Raw genomic sequence first — 23,776 nt, forward strand, 5'->3', positions numbered from 1 at the left:
GAAATTGATTTTCTGCCATAAAAAGTGGGGCTCTATGAGTAATGTAACATGGTTTAAGGTGTCCTCTGTTAATGTCCAGCACTTGAAGAATTTTGATATGCATTAACAGTACTGAGTACTCATATTACAGAGTGGATGGGGGGGAATGAGATAACGTGCAACATGCACTGGCAGCATGCGATGCATATCAGAGCACCAGCACCAAACACTTCCTGTGCACCAAATGCAGCGTTTGAAAGCAAGATGTCCGAATACTGCTGTCCTAACATAAATAGCATTTTCACACATGTACAGTGCATCCGGAGAATATTCATACCGCTTCACTTTTTCCACACTTATTCCAAAATTGATTAAATTCTTTTTTCCCCCTCAAAATTCTACACACAACACCCCATAATGACAAAGTGAAAAATGTTTTTTAGAAAATTTTGCAAATGTATTAAAAATAAAACACTCAAATATGACATGTACATACTGTAAATACTCACACCCTTTGCTATGAAACTCTGTCCTGTTTCCACTGATCATCCTTGAAATGTTTCTACAACTTGACTGGAGTCCACCTGTGGTAAATTCAATTGATTGGACATGATTTGGAAAGGCACACACCTGTCTATATAAGGTCCCACATTTGACAGTGCATGTCTGAGCACAAACCAAGCCATGAAGTCAAAGGAATTGTATGTAGACCTCCGAGACAGCATCGTATCGAGGTACAGATTTGGGGAAGGGTACAGAAAAATGTCTGCAGCATTGAAGGTCCCAAAGAGCACAGTGGTCTCCATCATTCGTAAATGGAAGAAGTTTGGAACCACCAGGACTCTTCCTAGAGCTGGCCGCCCGTTAAAACTGAGCAATCGGGGGAGAAGGGCCTTGGTCAGGGAGGTGACCAAGAACCCAATGGTCACTCTGACAGAGCTCCAGCGTTCCTCTGTGGAGATGGGAGAACCTTCCAGAAGGACAACCATCTCTGCAGCACTCCGCCTATCAGGCCTTTATGGTAGAGTGGCCAGACGGAAGCCACTCCTCAGTACAAAGCACATGACAGCCCGCTTGGAGTTTGCCAATAGGCACCTAAAGTACTCTCAGACCACGAGAAACAAAATTCTCTGGTCTGATGAAACCAAGATTGAACTCTTTGGCCTGAATGCCAAGCGTCATACCTGGAGGAAACCGGCAAAGCTTCACCTTCCCACAGGACAACGACCCTAAGCACACAGCCAAGATGACAAACGAGTGGCTTCGGTCTCTGATTGTCCTTGAGTGGCCCAGCCAGAGCCACTCCCCAAATCCAGGTGTGCCAAGCTTGTAGCATCATACCCAAGAAGACTGGAGGCTGTAATCGCTGCCAAAGGTGCTTCAACAAAGTGTAAAGGGTGTGAATACTTGTGTACATGCGATATTTCAGTGTTTTATTTTTAATCAATGTGCTAAATTTTGTAATTACGGGGTATTGTGTGTAGAATTTTGAGGGGGAAAAAATAATTTAATCCATTTTGGATCAAGGCTGTAACATAACAAAATGTGGAAAAAGTGAAGCGGCATGAATACTTTCCAGATGCACCGTATACGTGGTCTAAGATAGTGTTGCATCTCTATGCTTTTACAGTTGGTCAAACAACAGTGTAGGCTATCAAAGGTATCAAAGGCTTTTAAAATGAATGCATACATATTGTCATCCAGGCTGCTACCTATCAAAAGGATCCAAAAAAATACAGTCAAAGCTCCACTTCTTTTGAAGTACGGGGTTGAAAAGGGGTCCTTGCTTTTTGTATGAGGATTTATATGTGCTGAAAACATTTGTTGCAAGTGGAAAAGATGAATCTCCGAAGAGATAAGTTTTAGCGATACCAGCGGCTAAGACGCCTCCTCTGTGCTCCTCTGGTTGTGTGGGTCAAGCAGAACTCTACGTCAACACTTGGCATCTCAGAGTTCAAAAGTATTTGGGAGTCAATATATTATTTAATGATTTTTTTCCTCCATTACCACAAAGTGCAGCTCTCAGACACTATTATTGAAAATGCTTACTGCAGAAAACAGAGGACTTTTTCAAAATAGTGAAACCGGTTCTACTTCAAGGCATTTAACTGATTCTACTGGACACCGTTCAAGAGCTGAGTGTTGGAGGTGTCAGAGTTCAGATGAGGCCATCTGCTTTGACAATGTCCTCTGATTCAGATTATTTTAGGGGGCAGAAAATTCAAATGCACTCCTTTCTTTTTGACTTTTGACCGAGCTTATATATCCACTCGCAGTAGCCCACTGTGATAATGCAGATTTATTCCACATAAGTTTAATAGTGGAAAGACAGGTATGATTAAGAGGATGGATGTCCCCACAGGGGCCATCTTTTAAACAATGCTTTATCCAGTAAGACAAGGTTGCTTCATTTGAAGAGAGAGAAATGGGACCAATCAAGACAGATCTAGATGGGGACATTTTTCTGACATGCATCTGTGGTGTCATAAAGCATTAAAAGGTAAGACTGTAAGAATGCAATATGGTCTCAGTACCTGAGCTGCTGCTCATTCATGACATATGTGTATGTGTATGTGTATGTGCACTTGTAATATGACTATTGTTTGAACAGAAATGACAAACAAGCCAAGATGCCTTGATTTTTAGTTTTGTGATCCTCCTTAAAGGCGTTTGTGTTCAGTTAGATATTTTGTCATAATTCTAATTTGAACTTGTGCCCGCCCCCACTACGACAGCATTTAGTACGCACAACTTAATGGGTGCCATCCATGATTTGTAATGACATCCACTGTCAAGGAGAGGCCTGTTTCCTGGCTGACAATATCATTACTGAGATGTATGTATACCATGAGCTAGCATGATCTAATCCTACGGACACACTCTTAACCTTCACAGGCAACGAAGCAACACTGAGTCAGAACCACACACACACACACACATACACACAGTCGCACTCTAAACTGCGTTTCACTGATAGTGTTCTGCGCAGTAAAACTGTTAATTTGGTTTGTTTGTTTGGATGGTAGATGAATAAGAGAGTCATGCATTGTTGTAATTTAATCACTGAGCCTGCGCAATATATCAGGTCATTGTATTTTAGCACCAAAAATATTGATGCAACACATTTGATATTAAGAAACAAATTGAACATCAAATGCAGCAGCTCCATCATTTAAAAAAATGTTTAATATTAAAACAAAGGTAATGTCCCCTCTCTGCAGCAGGTTATAAAGTGCTGAGAGGAGGCAAGTTGTGACACACATCACACAAATCACATGCACGTGAATATGCGCATGCTGGGCCAATCTCTGAGGCCAGACTAATAAAATATCCATGAAGGATGAAGGGAAACAAATTCTGAAGCTCACATAGACGGTATGAGCTGGAGCATGTGTAACGGCCTGTTTGTGTGACTGCAAAGGGTTAGTCCTCCAGAGGCGGTGGAGCTACACACTCGGATTATCCCGGTAATGAATTGGCCTGTGGGGAACAGCCCGTCTCATTTTAAGACATGAGGGGTGACTTCAGCGCACTAAAGTAAGATTATAAATCAAACAAATGCTACGTTGTATAGATTTATGAATGTGCATAATAGCGAGTGCATATCAAATGCATTGTGTGTGTGTGTGTGTGTGTGTGTGTGTGTGTGTGTGTGTGTGTGTGTGTGTGTGTGTGTTTGTGTGGCAGCAGGAAAATTTCCCTCACACTTGGAAAAAATGACACCAGTTCAAAACATTCAACTAAATACCTTTTTTAGTTTGTGCAATGTGATAAGAGTAAGTATAAGCACTACTACTAATAAATAAAATGTTATTTCAAAAAACAGTGTGTCCAGCACACACAAACATATAAAAAGTCACACACACACACACACACACACACACACATTTCCCTGGAGAGGAGTACTACTTCTATATTCTGTCAGGAGAACATTTTTAAAGTTCTGAGACAGCTTGATTACTGATTAATAAGATAGGCTTCTAAAACTGTTGAACATTTCCTTTAATGCTGTCTGAGTTCGGCTTCGCCCTCCCCAGGACTCTTGATGCTTCACTGATGCTGTCATCGCTGCCTCCACTCTCAACCTGCTTCACTAAAGCTCGAAATCAGAGAGCGAGCGCCTGAATCTGTGATGTCACGGGGGCTTAGAATCAAAGGGTCCTCGGCAGGACCGTGAGTGGGACGCTGATGTTTCAGAGCCATGATACACTACAAACAAACCTTTCTCTGCCTTGGGCTGCAGACGCTACATGGGGTCACTTGATGTGCTGAATCAGTTGTGAACAACATCTAAGATTGATGCACTGATTGTAGTTTTTTATGAATAAATTCTCTCTGAAATGAATGTCACAATATCGAACATCTCTCTCATACTGATGCTACCACTACTGTGCACGCCCAGACATTGTGTGCAAAGTTGCACATATATGCTAACATGATACAATGGATGGTCAGTGCAGTGCATTATGCATTAAAACAGAAAACAAACAGCAAACTCAACTGATGTTACCAAACATTTACTTTTTTAGTTCTTAATTAAAATTGATTTAATGAATTTTGCACAACCCATTATGCCGATCCCACCATGGTGCGATCATATGATATATATATATAAGTTGGTAGACAATGAATTATCCCAGCCTGGCCTCAATTTCTATAAAATCCAATTACAGCACACAAAAGAATGACATCCTCACATTTACATGACAATAATGAAAATGCTCTGATAGTTGTGGTCATGAGAACTCTCAGGCTGAAAAAGAGGTCACATACCAACAATGCACCATTCACTGGTAATTTCCTACATTAATGTTGATTCAAATGGCTACATGCAATGTGAAAGAGGGTGCCTGCAGTAAAATACCCACAAAGAATTGGCAAATAACTCTAAAGGCCTGTGTAGCTTTTTAACGTCTCTTAGTCACAATTAATTGTTTTTGCTTTACAGCCACAAGATGCAGAATTAGACACGTTACACTCACTTATAAACCTGCACGTTACACTGAAATGTCTGTACAGGATTTCATTTTTGAGCACTTTTGACTAGAAACGTATCCAGAAGATCCTGCAGAACCTGGAATCAACCATATTTTGTCCACTTTTAACAGACAGTTCGACATTTTATTCTGGATTATGCTGTTACTCCAAAAACAAACTGAAAGCCACGAGCCACATCTCAATGAAACCGATTTTCTAAATCTCCATAATTATAAAATTCTTTTGTTTGCATTCTAACTGGCTTGCCGACCAAGGACCTGAAGACTGGGTAACTACCCAGCGTACCTCGATGGTGCATTTCCTTCCCGAATTTCCACTTTTACTGTGATTGCTGAGCCTGATGAACCCAAACATCAGCACTTCTCCTATCAGTCAGTTTAACTATTAGCTAATGCCCTAAAGATTCTTCTATAGGTTTGTCCAGCTACATGTACTTATATTTAGTAAACAGCTCATATACACCTACTGTTCAACACTTGCCACACAGCCAAAGTTAGACAGTGAGGAACTCTATGAGCATACTGAAGATACCAGCACACTTTTCTTATAGGTTGGTGCAGCCCAAAACAGAGCAAAAATACAAATGAATGATGTTGGACTCAGGTGGGCAGAAATACAACTTCATTAGCACAATAATGTTGTTTTGTGTCTTCTACATTTGTAAGTAGGCAACTGTTGTCAGCCATGACACCTTTAAAAAACAATACTATATCAGGGCAGTGTGTTTGTCAGCTTGTTTCTGCCCTCTAGTTGCCAAAAAGACATATAAGTGCAGCTTAACTTTCAGGAAAAGTGCTGCACTTTGAGTGTATCAGACAAAAATAAATCAACTGGATATACTGTGCAGCTCGTGTTTCTTGCTTGTATGTATTGTGTGACTGTGCGTGCACACTTTGCTTGCCGCAAAGCATGTAACATACTCAGTGTAATGAATGAGTTTGTATGTCTCAGCGATCTCGCATTCTCTCCTCCAGCAGTTCAAAGGGATTAGCTGAAATGCCACAGTCCACAGAGGCATGTGTGGAAAAGTGAAGCCCACAGCTACACTTAGCCTTACACTTAGCATTTCCATTTATAACAATAGCAGAGAAAAACTAAATATGATACAGTGATGGAGATGCCATTAAATGTGACTGATGACCCCATCCGCGAAGAAGCAAATCTCCCCCTTTCGCTCTCTGTCCCCCTGTCTTGCTCATTTATGCAGAGCATAAATCTAAATCCTGGTCTGATCCAGTCACAGTCACTTCTGGCAGCAATCTTCTTAAATTTTTAACTTCCGTATCTTTCACTTTCCCATCAAATCACTCAAAGTTAAAGAGAATGACTTCGCTTGTTCAAATATGACAAAAAGCAGGGCCCTCATATGTGGCTCCCAAGAGGTGCTTCAGTGAGATAGCTTATAGAGCCGTATCGTATAAAATATATTTTAGATGTTAAAGAAAGACGTGCACACTACTGTTTGAGCATAAAACAAGACAAATAACACCTTTTATCATCGTGTAGTCATCCACCTCCTCCGGGGTCTCCCCTGACTGTGGAGTTAAAGTGATATTTACCTCATTCTATTTTTAAATCTTTTATTTCCTATAAAATAGGGTTCTTGAAAGCCAAGTCACCAGATTTATTCCTAACATGTCCCTAAATTTCCCAGAGAATCCTGCCGCCTCATACTGTGGTCCGTTGTGATGAGCGGCGGCCTTGTGTGGAGCGGTGTGGTGTATTACACAGTGTGTCCCAATAAATCAGGCATCCTGCTGTCCTTCCTCAAGCAGCAGCAGAGCCGAGCCTTTGTCCGCGGCATCAACCGGGCGCCAGACAGCCAAAACACAGGGAGACAGACGAAAGAACAGGGAGGTACAAGAGGTACAGAGAAACACTGGAGGAAACATGGAGATATCTCCACACACACACCACACAAACACAATATTCCCTGATTGCACTGCACTATACAAGGGATAATGTGAGGCAGATGGTCCACGATACTAATTAGAAGCCTGTTTGCCTTTCCTACCATCACATCTATGCGTTGTCGGAGTGCTGCCTGCTTTGCTTACAGCGGTGAAGGAGAAAAGACTGGAAAACCTTTTAACTTTCTTTAAGATCTATCAGATTAAAGATCCCTGAGGGTAAATTACAGTGGAGATGGATTACAACAAATGTTCTTTCACTCTCACAAGGATTGCCAGCACTAATATATATTTTGATTACTTGAGAACGTTCTGTTTTTGCCCCTTTAGCATTTTCATCTCTGGCACTCAAGTTCTTGCATAGCGTTGAACGGAGCTCAGATAGTCTCCCCGTCCAAACGTTGGAAGAACATGCAAAGGAAAGCAGATGGAGACGTGAGAGTAGAATATAAACAGTGCTTCTGTTTACAAAAGAAAATCATCGCTGGTTTTGCAAATTGACCTCTCAGTTTGATATCAAGTCTGTTCACAAAAACAAATGCTTCCATCACCACTGAGCTCCAAGTCAAGACAAAAGAGTCACACTGAAGCTCCACCTGAGGAGAAACCGTCCATCTTGACTGCGCAGACACACATCACACATATGCACACATCCATCTCTGACATGCTCACACGACGTAATTAACTGCTGTACAGTAAATCACAGCAATGAGGCGAAACGAGAGAAAAATAAACTGGGAGACGGTGTCCTCAGTGAGCTCCTGAAACCCCAGAGAGCACGCAGACAGGTCATCAGACCAAGGGTGAGTCATGGCTGCTGTGTTTTAAAACCAATTCCTGGAAGCTGGTTTAACATTAACCATTGTGACAGCACGGCCAAATCCAGGCAGAGATAAAGAAAACTGCAAGATGCTGCACCACACAAAGCAAAAACAGCTATGAATCAGAGATGACGCTGGGATGTGCAGCTCCCTGGTCGATTATTGCATGTTAACAATCATTTAATAGGCAAAAAATGCCCCAGACTGCATTGCAAATAGGAAATGGCTTTGAATCTTCCTGTGATGTCTGCTTTCAATGAATTCCTAAGCAGAACGTGATGACTGGCTACAGCTCAGGGACAGCATCTCATACAGCGAGAGGTCTGTGAGGTTAACCCCCGTCAAAACCGGGCTGTCAGCACTCATAAGCAACGGGCGCGCTGTGGTAGTAGGAGTAAACAGAGCTGACGTCAGGGGGAAAGTCATTCGATTGTGGAAGGATCAAAGATGCCTTTGCTCAGCTCGCACTGCTGTGCGTCCTCAAGCTGCTGAGTGTAATTTCAGCAGCTGTGCTAATAAGAGAGCAGTAACGCAGACAAAAGATCCTGCCACTTAATTAAAGATCAATCCGACTGCTTCATCTTTGCGGCCACATCACCCAGGATGCCCGCACTGCACCCTGCACTGCCCTCTTGCTCCACTGACCTCTGAGGGGTCCAAAGGGGAAATGGTTAATGATGGACAAAAACTGGCGTTCCCATAGTAACCACATGTTGTGCTGATTCCACTCAGGAGGAAGCTGTGAGTCAGGATATTACCAGCTCACAGCAGCTGAGGATGTTTTTCATTCAGGAAATCTTTCACACACACACACACACACACACACACACACACACACAGCATTAAAGCCTGACTGATGCTGGATTTTTCAGGCTGATGCTGATATTGATGTTTAAAAAAACCTGATAAAGATCTATTGGCCGATAGCAAATATTTAAACATGAAAAGAAAAATCTTGTTTTTTAAGAATTCTGACGAAGATACAGAACATTTTAGAGCTGAAATATCAACTTGTCGGCGCTCTCTTGAGAACAAATTCTGCAATGGTGACACTAAATTCTTAATTAGCTCAAACTTAGTTTGGCATTTCTGTACTAAAACATCGTGTTACCTGATACAGATGAGTCTGCAGCAAGCTGATATTTAGCAGTTCAGTCTAATACCAATGATCTGTTTTTTAATACATTTAAAAATCAAGATAGCTCACTGCATTTTTATGCAAGATAATACGAATCCAGGGATCACTGTGGCACTAAAAACTCAATCAGCGGCTCTCTGTCTCTTAATGAATGGAACTGATGGAGGAAACACATAATTTTATAAAGGCACGGACAAAGAAAAGGTCTTTGATGCGGATCGGTCACATCATGGCCGTTACCTGATTAAGGTCAGTATGTGGGCTACGATACAATGAATAATGTATCCCATTACTGATCCATAAGGAGCCGTGGAAGGAGGAGATTTGGACTAAGCCAAACCTTAGAAAATTGCATTCAGATCAAAGAAGATTATTGAACTATGTATAAAATTTAATTTACAGAGAGGACAGGAGCTCCTGTGTGCTCAGTGAAGAACCAGTACCTTGAATGTAAATGCGTTCATGAAAAGCAGCACCTCTGTGTTTTTTTTTTGTGATCTTGCTGGTGCCGGGGATGAATTTAGGTTTCACTGCCCGATGTACAGTGACTCTGAACACAAAATGTAAAAGAATCCAGATTTGCTGTCATCTAAAGGTAATATGTTGAGTTGGCTCTTTAATGAGGAGACTTTTATTTTGGTGAGCCTTACAGAAAAATGTAAAAACTCTTTAGTGTAAAAACTATTTAAGTGTTTCATCTTTTCAAATGTGTGGAATTTTACACAATGATTCGATGTGTGAACATCCTGGATGCTGCTGTTGTCCAGTGTCCTGCGAGCCCATACGCACGCAGGACACTTAATTAAAGAAATCAATGAAATCAATGAATCTGAGTATTGACTCGTGCTACATTACATGATAGGTTTTCAATGAAAAAGACACACATTGTAACTGTGAGAAAACCCAGGATTTTTCTTTTGGAGCTCAGAAGGACAACCTCCATTTTCCAAACCTGTAGCACGACTAAGAGACAGCCCACTTACTACGGTAAACACTCGGTCAACCAGTGAAACACGGCAGCATCCAACATTCATTCTCAGCGGGCCAGTTCATTCAAAAACACAAAAGACTACAGTTACTTGGCGATGGTCGATACTAGAGGTACTGGTGTGCCTCTTTCACCCAGTGTGTACTGTTTAGCTCAGGTGCTGCTGCTGCTGCTGCTGCTGGGCTCATGTGTTTAAGAATGGATGTGCTGACTGTGAGCAGGAGGAGGTGGAGGTGGGAGGGAGGGAGGAGGACGAGGAGGAGGAGACTATGCTACTGTAGCAGTGCATCAGCAGGAGGTGAGACCACAGCCACTACAACGCAGTTTGCAGGCTGGAGAGAAGGTGATGGAGCTGCTGTTGGATGCACTTCCTTTTGAGGTGTGTGTGTGAGTGTCTCAAACCCACACTGAGGGTTTGTATGGCCTCATTCATACTGAGGTGGTGTAGATAGTCACATGTTGGCGGGGGGGTGGTGATAACGCAGCCAAATCAGTGCACGTGCAGAGACTAAGTGTCTTTTGCAGCCTTTTCTTTAACGGCTGAAGGGCAGCTATGTCGGCCAGCTTTACCCCAGCTGCCTCTCATGCTGCCAGAGACAGCCAGACCTACAGTGGGCTACAGTAAGTGTGTCATTAGTGCTGACCCAGATGCTCTGAAACACTGACTGTCCTGTGACTGCACAGCATTTCCAGCATTCCCTTTATCTCGTTACGTGCAGTAACAGGGCTGAATATCCTCTATCGTGGAAATGCAAACCCAAAACAAAAACAAAATGAAATGCCAATAGCAATACAAAGGGGAGGTGAAGTTGAGATGCAGGACCAAGTTGAGGCTGAGATGACTCGCAGTGAGTCCAGCTGCAGAGGAGAGGCAGAGGTTCAAGGTCTGTGCAGCGCAACCTGATCGGAGAGACAAAAGAGTAGACTGGCTTCAGGCTCAGGTGGAAAGATTAGTAGGTGAGAGGGGGGAGAGAGAGAGAGAGTTACATCACATGAAGCGAACCCTGCGCAGTCCAGCATCCACACCATGTCTCACACAGCATATCATGCCAGTGCGGCCGGTGTGGGAATGAATGCTGAATAACAGCAACGTGGACGCAACTCTGATTGCGCAAATTTCAATGCAATAACAGCCTTTCTGCACGCGCCAAGAGCTTAAAGGTGCCTGGATCACAGATAGTTAAGTTTTTTGTTCTCTATTAAAAAAAAAAAAAAATACAGCATTCATCCATTCAGCCTGTGAATCACGCACCCAGCAGCAATAAATGTGCAATGATTACAAAACGCTGCCTGGGTGAAACAAAAGATCCGCTTTCCGCCCAAAAATGCTCCAACTCATCACAATAGATGTCACCGGCAGTGCAGCCTGGATGTGACTGAGGTTAATGCAACAAAATCGGCATGTTGGAGCAGACAGCTCGGCGGTGCTTACCCTCTGCGGCCAAAGCGCACCGGACAAGAAGTAAAAGCATTCCCACAGACAGCAGACAGTTTCCCAGCATCCCCGCTGCTCCGGCTCGCCACCTGGTCCTCAAACACCTCCCCTGTCCTCCGGCATCCGTCCTCCGCGGCGAGCACCCACCGGGCTCCGCTCCGCCGGCCCCCACCACTTTGGGGTGACCTGTCCGCCCACTCCTCAAACCGGGAGCCATATCCAGTGGATAAGTTGCTGAAGTTTCGGTCGTAAATAATACATTGGATCAATCCTCGTGCGCGAACGGGAAGCGCAGCGGTCCCGCGGTCTCGTCGTGTGTCCAGGGCTGGAGGGGGGGTGGGGAGGAGGGGGGCGTGTGGGGTGGGTTGGTGGTGGTGGTGGGGGGGTGTGGGGGTGGAGAGCGGCGTGAAGGGAAATTAAGAAATGCGCCCTATCGCTCCGCTGCGCTCGGTCCAGCCCTCACCGCCGTGTGGCGCAGGGCGGCGCGCACACTTTGCCAAGGGTTTGACATTTAGCTGTCGGAGGTAAAGAGCCTCAGTCAGACCTGCCGCAGATGCTTGGCAGGCGTTTAGGTCCGCTCAGGTGACGTTTGGCCACAGACGCAAGGATGAGGAAGCTGGTGGGTGGATAATTAAAGTGCAACACCCCTCTGGTCAGAGTGAGGAAATTAGTCTCTGCTGTTAATTGTCGGGAGGAAGTAGGAGAGAGCAGCTTGTAGGGCGACCTCTGCTGGGGGGAATGACGCCATGCAGAACTCCAGAGGAAAAAGAGGGAATTTTAGGCTCGTTCGGCCACACGGTGGATTAACGTTGAAAAGAGCGATTTCAGAGTTTTTCTTCCCCCTCCACTAACAGGCATGTGCAGTCTGTCCTGAGGGACTGCAGTAATTGCCTCCTCGGCATCCGATCGTGTGGTTACAAGCACGGCTGTTGTTCCACCTTTCCACCACAAGATGTCAGCACAGACCCAGAAAAGCACCAGACTACTCAAACCTGCAGGTGAAGAGAGTGCATGTAAAGGCCTCAAAGGTGACCCAGTCAAACCCCACGGTGCAAGAATTCTCCACAAAGAACCTCTTTTGGAAATGATCTCTACTTGTGGAGAAAAGTTTTTTTGCATCATTTGAAACTACAGCGACATGATTAATTTAGAAATAAGTTTGTTTTACATGGAATCCAGGGTGAAAGGTGTTTGGCCCATATTACTCATGTGAGAAAATATCACCACAAGGTCCATTTAGAAGTTGTTCTGCAGCTTTTGATTATATTACATTAATTACATTAGGTCTTCGTCAGCACATGCACTTATAGTGGAAAAGTGTCCTGAAATGTTCAAATGTCTGTTTATGTGTTCTATGGATTTTATGGACCTCTTTTCTGTATTTGGAGCAGAAATGTCTAGTCAATTATTTGATTGACAGAAAAGGACTCCAGAGAATGACCAGTTCATCCTGAAAATGTCAAACACACTCAACATTGTTTGGTTCCAGTTTCTCAGATGTAAAGACTTGCTGCCTGCTCTTCATGTAAAGCGTCTTGAGATAACGCTGTTGTGAATTGGCGCTATATAAATAAAGATTGATTGATTGATCGATTGACTGCAAGAATAATTAAAAATGTAACAACTTTGAATTTTTAACAGTTGGCCAGACATGACGAGGGATTTGAAGATGCCACTCTGGGCTCTGGGATATTATGAAGCACATTTTTTACAATGAAAGATGCATTGTGACTGTAAGAAAACTCAGGATCATTTCTTTGGAGCCAAGACGCCTCCCTTTTTTTTTTAGTGTTTTTAGATATTTTACAGATAAAATTATTGATCAATAACAATAAAAATCATTAACAGTTTGCAAACTGAAGCATGATGTGCCAGAGTTACTAACCAGCGCGGTCTCATATCATCATCATTAGTCCGTGTGTTCAATACTAGAAAAGGACCTGAATGAACGAAATGAAGCAAAAAACAGACCGAGACAAAAGGAGCTGCATCAATAGATTTTTTTTTAATTCAAAGTGAATCTTAACAATAATACACCATAAAGTCTTATTTTGACACTCACCAAAAGAGTCACCTGGAAAACCCGCTTAATGTGACAAAGTAGAGAAGGCTTGGTCACACCTAAATCACTGAGAACTAGAGAGGAAACACTATCGCAAACTGTAAATAGACATCACATCCATAGAGTTAGTTTTCCCAGTCCTCATACTGTAAATATTGCACAGTGCAATTGCTACATGGCAAACTAGTGTAGCACAAAATAAAAAAAGCAAATGAAACAAAAACAAAAAAAACAAAGCCACAAAAAGTTTACAGGTATTAAAACAGTAACAGTTCAGATTTCATGATCAAGTCTATTGATGAGCAATCTAAACAGATGATTCCATAACTTGCAGTGTGAATTAACTCTGAAATTGATACAGATGACCAGAAAACTGAAAATAAGAGCTTGAGTAAAACAAACCTCATTAAATCAAAGAGTAACACAGTAGCACATTTAGACAGACCCTGAATTAACATTTCTAAAAGGATAATACCGCAGCAGAGGATTTTTTTTTTCTGATATCAAAGTCATAATTGTAATAGTAGTAATTTTACAAACGACTGTTTTATCTGTTAAATGTTACATGAATCCTCAAAAAAAAAAAAGTTATCCATAAACCAAGGTGTCAATCATGTGGAAAATTAAAAACAGTTTTAAGATTTCTCTCCTCTTGCATCCATTCTTTTCCTAACAAGTATGGGAGAGTTTATGCAGGCGCATTGCTGGTGAATACCTTTGGAGGAATCAAAACACAGATCACATTTCACATGCTTATTACTGGGGAACTATTACAAGCACTAATCTGCCAAGTGCATGCCTTGTCTTCATAAGCTTTCTTTCCCAAAGTGATACTCGAGTATGATCAGTAAAGCATACATACAGGTAAGAAAAAAAAAAAGCTATCAAAAAACATACAACCACATCAATGTCAGTGTTTCAATGTGAAGTATTGCACTCATGACTGACTGTGCAGAGAAACCACAATAATCTCCTTGACCGAGCAGTTTTCCGTTCAGAGCACAGAATAAGCATCCAGACTCCTGGACATAAAGCATGGCTCCTCTGATTTTAAAAAAAGCCCAGTGTTGTCAACTGTGCTCTGGTTGCTCCCGCCGAGCCTCAGCTTGCGCGGTGGAAAAGCTGCTCTGAGCGGACAGCTTCTAGGCAGACAGAGTGAAGCAACTTAGGTGTACATGCAAGGTAATGTAAAGCATGGAGATTATCTAAGAACACTTGGTGGTGCAATGACCGCACAATGTAAAGTATTGCATCTGCTGTTCAGCCAGAGTGAGTGTCATTCAAAGTGTACGTACGTGTGTGTGTGTGTGTGTGTGTGTGTGTGTGTGTGTGTGTGCGTGCGTGCGTTTTATTGGTGTGTTATCACAGAGTGGTGGCGGCTATCAGAAACAAGAGGACGGCCGCCGCCATGTACGTGTCCTCTGTCACGTCTATAAGCTGATCAGAGGAGTACAAGACACTGTGATGAAATCCTATTTTGTGTTTTGTTTTGTTGGGTTTTTTTTTTTTTTTGTTTTCCTGGTCATGTGGCCATTCAAAGTCTGTTTACTCTATACGGTTATGGACTGGTTTTGGATTCTATCTATGCCTTCCTCTACAAATAGAAATCACCGTCTTGAACTCTCACTTTCTGAATCTCAAGGCACATACACAGTGCTGCTCACACTGTCTCAATTTCAGTAAGGAACACATAACAATGGCCACAGTTTTGCATTGACAAACCATCATTTTGATATGAGAGACTCATAAAGGGGAGAGCGATCTGAACACAAGGCAGTTTAGAATATCCAACTGTGAAACCGATATTCTCGCCAGATATGACATTGGACAGTTACAAGGTTGCAATAAATGTTTGTTCAAATCAATTTAACAGTAAAACAAGTTGTAAAACATTATTTTGGAACAGAGGCATTGGGCTGAATTTCTTTTTTGGACACACAGTCTAATCACCGTTACCCTTACAAGCCTGACTACCTGTATGAGTGCTTAGTGGCAGGTGTTTGTGTGCGATTGGTGGAAACATTACTGAAGCTTTTTCAATGAACACGATGGATTTTTCTCTTTTTTGTTTCGTTTCTGGCATCTCACAGTGCTCCTGCAACACACCAAAGAGTACTGGTAGTACAATGAGAAAGTTAAATCAATCCTGCAAGCTACAGCTCTTAGATGTGTACAAAACGTCAATATGAAAACATACAAAAATTAAGTTACATCGATACATCATTTATATGCAGTGATGAGCCCAAAAGGTTAATAAGGATAAAATACTGATGCAAAAACACACACCCCGAGAAACAACGAATGCAACTAATGTTCATCATCAGCAATACAGTAGTTACAATGACACTCCAAATATGAACGCAAAACACAAAAATCAAAACCACTTCTATTTCAGATAATTAGGGACCTATACAAAAATAGCAACGCTAGGTTTAAACTCAGAGAAATCACCTAATTTCACAGCTATTGAAGTGGCAATCATCATATAGCAGCTTATCTATGATACATTCAAGAAGAAATGATACGACTTATTAATTGCCCAATAAGCTAGACAAAACCTCGGCCATTTTTTTTTTTTTTTTAAATACAATTTTTTTGTTTGTTTGTTTTAATTTAACCCCATTCTACAACTACAGTATAACTGAGGTCTATGCGAACAGAATAGCTACCTTGCTCAGGAAATGAATTACAGTCTTTGGTGCTGCACAAGCAACTTCATTTTGAAAATAAAAAGACAAAACAATTACACACGTAACTAGTAAAACGAACAGAAAAAAAATGCACACACAGCATATCTACATATATATATGGACTGGTGCTACCGTCATATATATATGTATATATCCTCCCTGACGGAATGTATAAAATAAGCAGTCGACACCGATAAGCCTTAAGCCTTTAACAAATGGTATAATGTAAAGGGAAAAAGTTAACTTTGTCACACATGCATAAATGAGAGAATTGCACACAATTAACTCACACCTTATCAAGCATCTGTACTAAATAGTCTAGCTCTATAATATATGTCCATATATGTGTGTATATCAAATACTGCATGGTTTGCTCAGGCTTAGAAGATTCCATACCGTGAATTAATTTGCATTTTTTCCTTACCTAATCAAAGCCATGCCCACCACACTTCTAAACATCTAAGAAACAAAGTGAAAACACTCAAAATGAAAATACGGAGACGAAAAAAGAAAAATAATCAACGACTATTTAGATTGTATTGCAGTTTCGTCAAACAGTACAAATACTGTTTGTAGTAATAGTTTCACTAAATAGAAAGTGATTATCAAATATTAAGCAATACTCAGTACTTGCACTTTGTACACTAGTTCATTCGGGATAAGGGGTAACGGAAAAAAAAAAAGAAGAAAAAAAAACGAACATTTTTAATGAAACAGTAAGCATTCGCAACAGCAAAGCATGCTGTTCTTGTTGAAAGAACAGAAAAGTAACTCACTACACACTGAAATATACACCGACTCCAAAAAATAAGCACCGCTTTCCGCGATACATCACATCAATGCAGGCTATGCATGGACATATACACATGTGCATATATATACTCACACATAGGATGCATCGACCGATTGGAATTTCAAGTGCTGCAGTCCAGTACATTAATATTCATGTATATAGTCATATATAAGTAGTAACATTAACAACCTCAAATATGTAAGGCACTATGGCTGGGGACAGTTATACAATGCAGCGAGTCTTGTGACACGAACAATAAGAGCAACGTCTATGCATCTTTCCGTTTACATTTTTGCTCATGCAAGACCACATGCAGCGTGAGGAACAACCCTATTTAAAATCGGTTAATTGACTTGACATTGCTAACACCAAAAGACACCGGAAAGGTACAAATACTTCAAACGCGGTACGACATACACTGTGGACAATGTGTGCATCTTTCAATCTAGAGCTAGAGAGTGGGATGGCTTTACAAATATGAATGTGTCTTGCACACGTAAGAAGGCAATATAGAAAAATAGCTGGGATCAGGGGTGCAAAGTCTAACTATTCAACACCACCCCAATTATTTACCTGTTTTGAGGAGTATTCGTAGAAGATCCAATGCAAAGATATATATCAAATGTGCAAAACACATTAAGTGTGAGTTTAACTACTCATTCATTCTTTCATTCAATCATTCATACATTATTTCCTTCTTAATTTTTGCCCAAATCATCTCCACCATTGGAACTCGTGTTGTTGTTTTTTTTAAAGCTTGAAGTTCAATTACACCCAAGTCTACATGATTCAAAAAATAGCTTGCTTTCTCTGTGGTTGTGCCATGGTTTTGGAAATGAAAACCATGTTTGTGGTTTAAGATAGAAACTGCTCACTTAGCCCTCGGGTGGTATGAAGGGTACCTGGGCAGCCGTGCTCAGATGTAAGGGTACTGGTTTATTTTGGTGGGGCTGAGAGGGAAACTGGCGTAGGCTGGCGAGGCGATGTAGGAGTGCGGGGGAAATAGGGGCTTGAATTGGCCCTGGGGGTGCAAGGTAGGGGAGGGCAGCAGCCGCGGGTTGATGCCCACTGTGACCTGATGCACAATGCCTGCCGGGTGGGAGATGCTGTAGGTGGGCTGGAGGACGGGGCGGGAGGCTACGGGGGAAGCCAGGAGGTGGGCCACGGGTGCAGCTGTGACCAGAGGACCAGAGGGGGGGTAGGACAGTAAGGTGGGCTGGGAGTGCGGGTGGCCCCCAAGGTGGGGGTGGGGGCCCGTAGTGTGGTTTGGGCTGCTGTGGGAGAGGGTGAATGTGTGGCCATGCATGGTGGGAGGGATATAGGCCTGTGGTCTCCGGTGGGCAAAGTTGCCGTTCCATTCCTGATGGCAGGAACCGAAATGCTGCACCTGAAGAGGAGAAGAACAATATTCGGTTCATCAACCGTTTGTCTTTTTGAGCCGCTAGGTGCCGCCACACTGTGGGCCTGTTGTGTCTTCAATCATTAACTACCCTGACATGCACCTCATCTTAATTTGGGCGTCTAAAATTACAATATTCCATTCATTCTCACTGACAGTAAAATGCCTTCAAACACACACACAGTCGTACTAGATGTTCACCCATCAACTGTGAGCAACTCTGAGCGAAGCTGGTAGATTTGTTAACAAAAAAAGCAACTGTGGCAGATGAATTAAGATCCATTCACAGCGTGTGCTCTTGGCGGATGCTCTGATATGAAAAGGAAAACGAAAGCAATTCAAATGTTGTGCTCTGTATCACCTAAATGCACAGAGTGTTGTCACAACCACTTTAGAGACTGGACTTTCTGGTGCAATTTGCAAACTTCAAACTTCTTCACATTCCACAAAAGGGACAGGACAGTTATAAGGGGACTTGTCCCCATTGTCTCTCTGAGCTCAACATATGGAATATAAGTAGTTGCGTGTGTTGTGTGCATGTGTTTGTGGCTGTTTCACTGCCTGTGCTCACCTGCCCAAAGCCTATAGGCTGCTGTTGCTGGGGCTGGAATGCAGGGGTGATCTTCTGCGGCCTGTTGAGGATCGGAGTCGAGTGGTGATGCTGTCGCCCAGGAATGCCTCTGCCTTTGGACTGGCATGAAGACTCCAAGACTGAGGGAGGAGGTCATGTAAAGGTGGACGGACGGAGACACACAGACAGATGGACATGACATGTGTTAACGTGCATAAGTTGCTGTCTGACTATCAATATCACAATGTCAACAATAGAAAGCAAACAGCAAAAAGAGATGCAACTGAAGATTGGATCAAACCACAACCACAGAAATGGCAACATCTGTGGCAGGAAGCTTTGTAGGCTTGATTTCAGCTGTGTTTGATCAGTTCCAAACCTTTAAATATAGTGGCATCTGTCCTCGGAATATGATCTAGGTGATTATAAATAGATATGTTTGGGGATGTGGGAGGAGTTGGTAACTAAGCTTGCTCATAGAGCTTATAGTGGGGTCAGACATCAGCTATAAATACACCTGGTAGCACTAGAATAGCAAGCTGTGCCCTTTTATGTGGGGCTTTAGTTGCAATAGTATGAGGATTGGGAGGGGAGATGCCTTTGACATGACAGACGATTTGACTTTCTTCTCAGAGGATTTACGGTTGAACCCTCCACAATAAAAGACCTATAAAGTGAACTCTTGCTGAGAGGGACATTGACGTCCCACCGACCACAGCTGTTGTAAACCCTACATATAGCACGCGTAACTCCATTTCAGCGCCTGAAAGCAAACATTCATCAAACATTTATTTGTTTATGACAGCCAGAAAAACATGCGTCCATGTTCTCTGGTTGGCATCCATGTTTTGAATGTTTGAATTCAGGACATTAAACATTTTGGGGCAATTACGCATGTCTTATGTAGCGTTGAGAAGTGCACGTCCACACTCTCTGAGTCAGTCTAGAGCCAGAGTAAGCAATGTTGACAGCAAACAAATATCCACTCCAGAGATCAGAGCAGATACATCAGGGCAGGTCACCCATAATCACCTGTGAGAACCTCTGTGGCCTACAAAGACAGCGTAATCCCAGGCCATGTGACCTGTGGAGCAGACAGCAGCAGCGATGACTGGATCTTTGAGCTAGCATGACCTCCTCGTGCACCTGCTAGTCTTCTGAGTGGCTAACACCATCAGTGTCCTGTCCCCTGCTTTATTTACATGCTAATTTAGGTTTAGAGAGAATCTGGGTCTAATAGTCTACTGGCCACTTCTACTTCCAGTAGTACTCAAGCTTGAAACTAAGCACATTCTTTAGTCTGTAGGCTTGCGGGTATACATTCGTTAACTCAGGTCAATTCAAAGTCTGACAGACTGAATGTATTTGTGTTCTCAGTTTTACCTGTGTTGCCATGCGCCTCACTGACAACAGGGTTGTTGTTGTTGTTGTTCTGCACCCTCATTGGAGGCACCACGACGGTACGAACAGTTGGCTTGCTGGGCTCCGTCTCCGGGGCAACGCACGCAACACGGGGCTCGCAGTTCTGGTTGCTGCCAGCGATGAAGCGCCGCTCTGTGAATGGACTGTTGCTATGGCCAGAGGCGTCTGAGGCAGGCGAGCTGTCCACTGTGTCACAGCCACTCTCCTGTTCATCATCTGACATGCTGCAAGAGGGCGACCAGGGATGAGGGAAGTTTCAGACATCTCTTTTGTTGTGGTGTGGCAGCTAATGTGGAAGCGAGAAAAACATTTGTCTGGGTCGGCTGCGTTGAGCGTACCTGTTGGGGTGTTTGCAGGGTGATGTGCTGGACTGGGCCGAGGCCGAGGAGCTGGTGCTGAGCGTGCTGTCTGGACTGCTGAGGGAGCAGACTCTCTCCATACTGACAGTGCTCTGGCACGCCTCGCAATCTGCACTACCCTTACACCTGTGAGCACAGAGGCAAAAATAATAAGACACAGCATTTTTAGAACCAACCTAGAAATGTTGCTAGAAGGAACCTGACGGTTGATACTCACTCCCCCATCGAGTGTCTTTGTGTGCTCTCCTCTTCGTCGCTGCTGATACTGATAACACTAACAGTCGGGCTAGCAAGGTCAGAGATCACCATGGCCTGCCGCTGCTCCTGCGAAACTGACAGCTCCTCACAGTCTGGCTCCACTTTACAGCAGTTCTCCTCGTCGTCCTCCTCCACCCGCTCTGTTCCCTGCTCCTCCCTAGCAGTGCGCCCTACCTCTGGGCATCTGGCCTCCTCCTCCTCTACTTCCTCCACATTCTTTGCTGTATCGGCCATCTTTGGGGATTGGCATGCTAAATTTTGGATGTTTGTGTTTTGGGAGAAGTTGCTGCCCCTGTTGAAGAAAACAAGTCATTTTCAGAAAGGCAGAACGCCTTTTAGCGGATGCACATGGGGTTTTAGTTGCAAAGGGCAGAAACCTACGTGCCGTACCTGTTCACACAAGGCTTTGCTCTCTTGTTGGCAGCTGGCTGTGGCCACACCACATGTGCAATGCCGATGTTGATTGGCTGGTGGGTGGACATGGTCATTTGGTTGGTTAAGAACGGCTGAGGGTGTGCAATCATGGAGCTGTAATGGTTACCATGGGGACGCACTTTCCTGCATTAAGAAAACAGAACATTGCAAATTGAGCCAAAAGCCTTTAGCACCATTACTGACAAAATGGTCTCAGTCACTGGTCCCAAAGGACATTTATGACTCATCGATCATTAACATTCAGGGGAGCAAGCGTGCTGTATCAGAGCACTAAAGCCATTCCCAAGGGTGTACACAGCAACTAAAGGAAATAAAGCACTAACAAATCTAGCTTTATTTAATACTACATATTGAAACTATAGGAAACCTATCAAGAAGGGACATGAATAATGTGTCAAAAAGAAGCTGCACTGTAATCTCTTGAAACGAGAAAGAGAAATATTGCTTACCCCCAGTCACCCAATCTCTGTGAGCCTGCCACAGTGTCAGATGCCAAAGTGGTTGGTGGTGGGGGCACTGATGTCACCTGCTGCCAAGTGGGCACCAAGATCTGCTGTGCACGGTTGGACCAGGCCTGTAGAAGCACAGAGAAGGAAAGCAGTTACATCTTGAAACCTTCCTCTCAATGACCCCCATTTAAAGATTAGCTTTCGATTTCATTAACGCACACACACACAAAAACTTTTTTTTTTATGATGCACAACAGGAAATAAATGCACCTATCAAACACACCTGATCTACACTTAACCTCAGCCTATGTACTCTGACCTCATTTACCATCATTCCCATCCCTGCTACACGATTACCTGTGTGATGACTCCAGGTCTGATTTGTATGGGCTGGATGGGGGGTGCTTGAGTGACCAGAGGCACCGAAGCCTCCATTCGAACAGGATAGCCTGCTGGTTTAGCTGTGTTGGTGGGGATTCCTGCAGAGACAATGAACAGGAAAACATTTACGTCAAAATATTTAGTCTAACCACTAGAAAGAATAATAAACAAGTGAAGTAAAGATTTACACTTACTACCTTGGATGGTTGGGGGACATAGAATGAGTGCCTGCTGAAATGAATCGTTGCATCCAAACTGGCCACTTCCTGTCTGCAGTGGTATCCCAGGGTGCATCACTGAGGGGGCTGATGGGGCTAACCCCTAAAAAAAGGAAAAAGGGACAAGACTGAACTTTTCTGAGGTATTAAAATGTGCAACAGTAGCATTGAAGAGCCAGTAGATGGCGATATCTCTGCCGAGAGCAGTCTGTTTTTCTGTTTGTCAGAGAACAGGAACCTGTCCTGTAATGAAAGATTAGCGGTTTAATCGGTTAGCTTCAGGCCTTAACCCAGGCTTTACAATGGGAAAATGGTGGTTCAACTTGTGGAAGATCATCATAACCTAGAATACACGGCTGACTCCAGAGGAACTTCAGGGTACTGAATCAAAAAGTATTCAAGGCCAACTAGCTTACTAATCAACTCAAACAGTGGGTCATCCCTCAATCAGGACAGTGGTACGAGCCCCGGCTCCTATGAGTCAGCGTGTCGAAGTGTCCTAGGGCAACACACTAAACCCCAACTTGCTCCTGAAGCAGCTTCAGTTTGTGAATGTGTGTGAAAGAATAATTTCCAACTTAGATTCCTCCTGTATGAATGATGAGTGAATGAGGATGTAACGTAAAAGCGCTTTGAGTAGTTGAAATGACCAGAAAGGAGCTATACAAATACTGAGCCTTTACCATTTAATGTGTATTGATCAATACTTTTATTTTGTTGAAATTGTGCTCTTGATCTGTTGTTCTTACATGTGATTGAAAACCTTTTTATATGAACACGCACACAAATTGACTGTCAAATCCTGGCTCATCAAGGTCAGTTTTTCCTTTAAGGCTGGAAAACTAAAATGTTGTCAAACAATGGTGACTTTGGTTCTTATCGCACAAAGAACAGTCAAACATGTGCCTCTGCTTCGCTCCGCTCGTGCCTGCCTATAATCATACTTATTGAATAACGTGAACTAGGCTTATATTGTTCTGCTGCAGCTCCTACATGTAGCCCAGCCCCCACACACATGACAGTAGACACAAAGCAACCTTTCAGAGGATCATACTAAAAATCCACCATGTTTCCCTGTTAAATTCTCCTGAACAAGGAAGATTTACAATTTATCGTGCAGGAAGCAGAAATTACAACTGAGCAGTTTTATTGTGCATAACCAGGTATCCTTTCTTCATGTTTCAGTTCTGAACAGGAAGCCTTTTAATATTATTCTGGTATCTGTACTGATTTAACACATGTAGTCACGATTAGACTGTATTACAAATAAAGTGTCACAATCTTTTCAAGCATCAGTCCTCAGTATTGTGGCTTCTGAGTTGACTTTAAGATGTTTTGCATTAAAAGACTGGATGCCAAAAAAAGGGTCAACTCCCTTTTTCTCCTCAGCAACAACACTGCTCCCATGACCTTACAAACATGATGTGATTTTGTTGCCATGACAGCGGTGCTAAGACGCAATAAGGTGGG

The 23,776-nt window shown here is 43.0% G+C and overlaps 2 protein-coding genes across 2 annotated transcripts in view; both read right to left on the reverse strand.

Annotated features, from left to right (window-relative positions):
• Window positions 1-11,486, reverse strand: part of kiaa1549lb (KIAA1549-like b) — a 55,215-nt gene extending 43,729 nt beyond the window's left edge. Inside the window, exon 1 of the mRNA XM_070834587.1 lies at window positions 11,267-11,486. Coding sequence (XP_070690688.1) covers window positions 11,267-11,486 — 220 coding nt within the window. The remainder of the gene's footprint in view (window positions 1-11,266) is intronic.
• A 3,898-nt stretch (window positions 11,487-15,384) lies between these two features.
• hipk3b (homeodomain interacting protein kinase 3b) overlaps window positions 15,385-23,776 on the reverse strand; it is a 39,611-nt gene continuing 31,219 nt past the window's right edge. Inside the window, exons 8-16 of the mRNA XM_070832519.1 lie at window positions 22,286-22,409; window positions 22,065-22,186; window positions 21,708-21,832; window positions 21,214-21,381; window positions 20,783-21,115; window positions 20,545-20,691; window positions 20,168-20,430; window positions 18,785-18,924; window positions 15,385-18,201 (exon numbers count right to left, since the gene is read on the reverse strand). Of these exons, the coding sequence (XP_070688620.1) occupies window positions 17,731-18,201; window positions 18,785-18,924; window positions 20,168-20,430; window positions 20,545-20,691; window positions 20,783-21,115; window positions 21,214-21,381; window positions 21,708-21,832; window positions 22,065-22,186; window positions 22,286-22,409 (1,893 nt within the window). The 3' untranslated portion in view covers window positions 15,385-17,730. The remainder of the gene's footprint in view (window positions 18,202-18,784; window positions 18,925-20,167; window positions 20,431-20,544; window positions 20,692-20,782; window positions 21,116-21,213; window positions 21,382-21,707; window positions 21,833-22,064; window positions 22,187-22,285; window positions 22,410-23,776) is intronic.

The sequence above is a fragment of the Pempheris klunzingeri genome, chromosome 1, assembly GCF_042242105.1.
Source record: "Pempheris klunzingeri isolate RE-2024b chromosome 1, fPemKlu1.hap1, whole genome shotgun sequence".
In the NCBI taxonomy this organism is placed as follows: Eukaryota; Metazoa; Chordata; class Actinopteri; order Acropomatiformes; family Pempheridae; genus Pempheris; species Pempheris klunzingeri.